Source organism: Anomaloglossus baeobatrachus, chromosome 3 (assembly GCF_048569485.1).
Source record: "Anomaloglossus baeobatrachus isolate aAnoBae1 chromosome 3, aAnoBae1.hap1, whole genome shotgun sequence".
NCBI lineage: Eukaryota > Metazoa > Chordata > Amphibia > Anura > Aromobatidae > Anomaloglossus > Anomaloglossus baeobatrachus.
Genome location: NC_134355.1, coordinates 265,319,251 through 265,323,757, shown reverse-complemented (window position 1 = coordinate 265,323,757; position 4,507 = coordinate 265,319,251). Strand labels below are relative to the sequence as shown.

The 4,507-nt window shown below is 44.5% G+C and overlaps 1 protein-coding gene across 1 annotated transcript; it reads right to left on the bottom strand.

Moving 5' to 3' along the window:
- Positions 1 to 722: 722 nt before the first annotated feature.
- On the bottom strand, positions 723 to 3,243 carry CITED2 (Cbp/p300 interacting transactivator with Glu/Asp rich carboxy-terminal domain 2). Its single transcript, XM_075338241.1, has 2 exons — positions 3,053 to 3,243; positions 723 to 2,218 (listed from the first exon to the last, which is right to left on the bottom strand). The coding sequence occupies exon 2, from the start codon at positions 2,209 to 2,211 to the stop codon at positions 1,510 to 1,512; it is 702 nt and encodes a 233-aa protein (XP_075194356.1). The 5' UTR covers positions 2,212 to 2,218; positions 3,053 to 3,243; the 3' UTR covers positions 723 to 1,509.
- Between the last annotated feature and the right edge of the window lie 1,264 nt (positions 3,244 to 4,507).

Genomic DNA, 4,507 nt, shown 5'->3' with positions numbered 1-4,507 from the left:
ACCTGCTGCGCATACTTCACATTCTTTCATGTAGATATTAAACATGGAATGCCTACAAACAGCCATAACACAATACAGCACCATTACACGTGTAACCTGATACTCGTCCCACAAGTTCTGCGTACGTGTAGTGATAACGTGCAAGTCAGCTAAATGTAAACTGACGTTTCAAAATTAAATAGCTTTATTGCTAAGTAACATAACAAGCCCGTGTTATAGAACCTGTAATAACCCCTCAGTCACCTGTATTACACTGCAGCTGTACAGCACTAGGCCAGATTACCTACAATGGCTGCCCTTACACATTCTTGATACTGAACGCAGGTGGCCATAAACTGGGGTCAAGCTTGATTTGAAGGCAAATGTTGATCTGGAAAAAGCAAGGCCTTAACGGCATTGTTCATTTATGATCGACTAGTCATGTCTGTTCTGTATAGACAGGACAGCTCTATTAGGTAGAAAAATCAGTGTAAACAAAGCCGACATGGCAGGAACCACACGTGAACAATGCCTCCATTTAACCGTAGTCTGCAAGATCAGTCCTCAAGGACATAGGCTTACATCATAATTACATCATTCCAGGAGGGAATATTCTCTATTGTAACAGCGTGGACGTCAATGTTTATATTGTTTATACTTTTTTCCCATACTAATATTACTTTGATTGAAACTAGATTTTTTGAGTTGCAGTGAAAATATTAAAAAACAAAGTTACACCAAAGTAGAATAGTGCACATTGCAGCTCTTTATTGACATTGGCAAATTAAAATAGAATAAATTAACAAGTATTTTCTCAAAAAAAAAGGTTTTATACAAAAATACTGTCAAAATTTCCTAAAAAGCTTTCAACACAGTAGTATTTTTCCATGAACTAAATTAACTATATTAGCACAGTGTCAAACATTTTTTTGTTTTGGGAAGAAAATTAAAAAAAAAAAAATATGCATTTGTGAAATGTTTTTACACTGATTACATTCCACCCTTATTGTCGTATGTACATAGGTGAAACACAAGTAACAGGTAAAGATAAAATTAAATAACAGTAGGACTTCTCCTGATCCAGCAAGGCATTGCCCAAATTGTTAAAACTTCCAGTTAAAAAAAATAAAAAAAAAAAAAAAAAATGGTGCACAACAATGCATAGATTAACTGAAGCAAGATGGCAGCATTAGACCTGCCGCCAAGGTTCATGCAACCAACAGTTTTCAGTTATGTTGGAGGCCGAAAACAAAAAACAAATTGAAATGGACTTGTCAAACCACGATCATGGACGACTTGAGACAGGAGACAAATCTGCTGAAAACACCCTATTTGCAGAAATAGTGGCTCAATTCACAAGGCAGTGGGAAGGGGAGTCAAGAATAAAAATGTGGGAATCAAAGGAAAAAAAAAATATATATAATATATTCTGTACAGATTAATAGTGGACTCTGGAAGCAAGATTCGGTGTCCAAGGAGGAATGTTCAATGTTCGTTGTCTTATTTTTGTATGGATTTTTTATCCCAGGCCTAACAGCTCACTCTGTTTGGCTGCTGTTTGCACACAAAGTCCGTCATAAAATCAAACTCGTTCTGTCCCAGCCATAGCTCTGGTAATTCTTTGATCCGATCCAAACCCATTTCTATCACCAAGGACATGAGAACTTCCTCGTCTATGAAGTCCGTGTCGATAACGCTAGGAGGCAGCATTGCTGCAGGGACGTGGCTCACCGACGGAGGCATGCCAGTGCTGTGCTTTGGATTGCAGTCTCTGAAATGCTGGTTTGTCCCATTTATCTGATGATTTGCAGGATGTAAGTCCGGCATATAGTGGTTGTGTTGGTAGGGATGATGTGTAAAATATTGGTTGTTCAGCTTCTGGAGCTGCATACTAGCAGTAAGCTGAGCGCCTTGATTTGTAACATGGGGTCCCATGAACTGTGAGTTGGTAAACCTTGCCGCTGGTGCCATAGTGCCAGTAGGATGCCCACCATTTACATTCCCGGCCACCATGGCATGCCTGATTCCATTATTCGAGTTCATATTCCCCGTGCTGTAGTGCATGTGTTCTCCCATCAGGCTGTTAAAGGCGAGTTGTTGCTGTTGCTGCTGCTGCTGATGGTGAGGATTCGGAAATTGACCCATTCCCATCCGATGAGCAGGGTGGTGGTGAAGACCGTTCGTTCCATCTGGAAACCGACCATGATTCATTGCCATTATATGGTCTGCCATTGCACACCTAGGAAGAGAATGGAAAGTGTAAAATGCCGTCTGCTACATTAAAAAAACAAAACGCCAAATCTAAGGCATCTGATCTCCGCTTATCTAGGCAATGATGAATTAAAACAGAGCAAGTGTCACCATCTGCAGATCCGCTCAGACATGGCACTACAGCCTACAAGCGCATTCTGCATTATGCACTCGGCTGACGATAACATGTATACATTACCTTACAGTTTACTCACGACATTAACGATACAACCAAGACCCCTTGACACCAGTGACAAAGACATACACTCCCAGCACTTTCCAGAAACAGCCCTACAAAGGCACCCCATAATCTCATTGAGAATCATTAAAGGTTACGCACATAAGCAGGCGATCAGCGAAGGATCAGCCATCCCCACAGTCAATGAGCAACCATGACAGATACATTATATCAATATTGAACTTCCTACAGCAGGAGATGGAGGAAAAGCAAGCAGTCGGGGGCTGACAACAATGCAAACAAAGGTACTACATCATTAGCAAGTCATGCCCATATGCTGAGGGCTGCAGAATGATGGATCATTTACAGGGGGGCCGAAGTGGATCAGCATTTTAGGGGGCTTCATTACCCCCAGAAGTCACACCACACTGCCCACTGGAATAACTTACTGGCACAGTGAATAAACCAGCAACAGCTCAACTTTCCCATCACACAATGCCCATGACAGATAACCCAGTAACACAGCCCTGCAGCCAGAGAATAGGTAACCTGAGCAGTAAAGCAACTTTTCCCATGCACTGAATTATGTATGATGGCAGTGCCATCCGCAGAGAGCCCAGAGACAATGAGCCCAGCGACACTTACCCCTTGTGGGATCCGAAACTGCTGCTTGGAGGGGATCGGGGGCAGATCCCAGCATACAGGGGGCTTCAGCACAGCTCTTTTGTGTAATGCGATCCTGCTGCAGCGCTGCCTTCCCTCACTCCTCAGCGAGAGGCATCGGGGCTGCCAACAATGAGCTGTGCTTCTTCTTCCCTGCTTGTTAATATAGGATTGCAGAAGGGAGGAGCAATGGGGGGAGGAAAGAAAAAAAAGCCTAGCAGGCAAGCAGCAGAAGTAAAACCTGGATAGGGATAACAGCCGGAGCTGGAGCACATCCAGCAGCCCTGATGCTGCCTGCTGTCCTGCTGACACGTGGGAGCTGCTGCCTGCCACTAGGGCTCTTTATTCTCTGCCCTTTGTATGCAGGCTACAGTGACAACAGCCTGTCCATCCACTAGTAATCAACTTATGCCTCGTGCTAAATAAAAGATAGGATATTAGCACATAAACGTGCTCAGCAGCAGATGGGAAGTGTCATGTATTGTCCTTGGGTGTCTCCTAGCATTAAAGGGACAGTGCACCTAATGGAGAGTCCTGAGGACTGTTCACACTCACGGCGACAGAGGCGACAGAGTCCATGATGAGAACAGCACTTCAAAAATAATGATAATGTTTATGTGCATACATGTGCTGCTGTTACATAGTTAATACAGTTGATAAAAGTCTAGTGATAAGTGTGCACTACCATGCTTGGGTGTTCAGTACTCGTAACTAGTAATGAGCGGGCACTACCATGCTTGGGTGTTCAGTACTCGTAACTAGTGATGAGCGAGCACTACCATGCTTGGGTGTTCAGTACTCGTAACTAGTGATGAGCGAGCACTACCATGCTCTGGTGCTCAGTACTCGTAACTAGTGATGAGCGAGCACTACCATGCTCAGGTACCCGGTACTCGTAACTAATGATGAGCGGGCACTACCATGCTTGGGTACTCAGTACTCGTAACTAGTGATGAGCGAGCACTACCATGCTCAGGTACCCGGTACTCGTAACTAGTGATGAGCGGGCACTACCATGCTTGGGTGCTCAGTACTCGTAACTAGTGATGAGTGTGCACTACCATGCTTGGGTGTTCAGTACTCGTAACTAGTGATGAGCGGGCACTACCATGCTTGGGTGTTCAGTACTCGTAACTAGTGATGAGCGGGCACTACCATGCTTGGGTGTTCAGTACTCGGAACTAGTGATGAGCGAGCACTACCATGCTCGGGTGCTCAGTACTCGTAACTAGTGATGAGCGAGCACTACCATGCTCAGGTACCCGGTACTCGTAACTAGTGATGAGCGGGCACTACCATGCTTGGGTGCTCAGTACTCGTAACTAGTGATGAGCGAGCACTACCATGCTCAGGTGCTCAGTACTCGTAACTAGTGATGAGCGAGCACTACCATGCTTGGGTGTTCAGTACTCGTAACTAGTGATGAGCGAACGCTAC

Bases quoted from the DNA above. Each gene is read 5' to 3' on its own strand.
- CITED2 (XM_075338241.1), bottom strand. From the start codon at position 2,211: ATGGCAGACCATATAATGGCAATGAATCATGGTCGGTTTCCAGATGGA.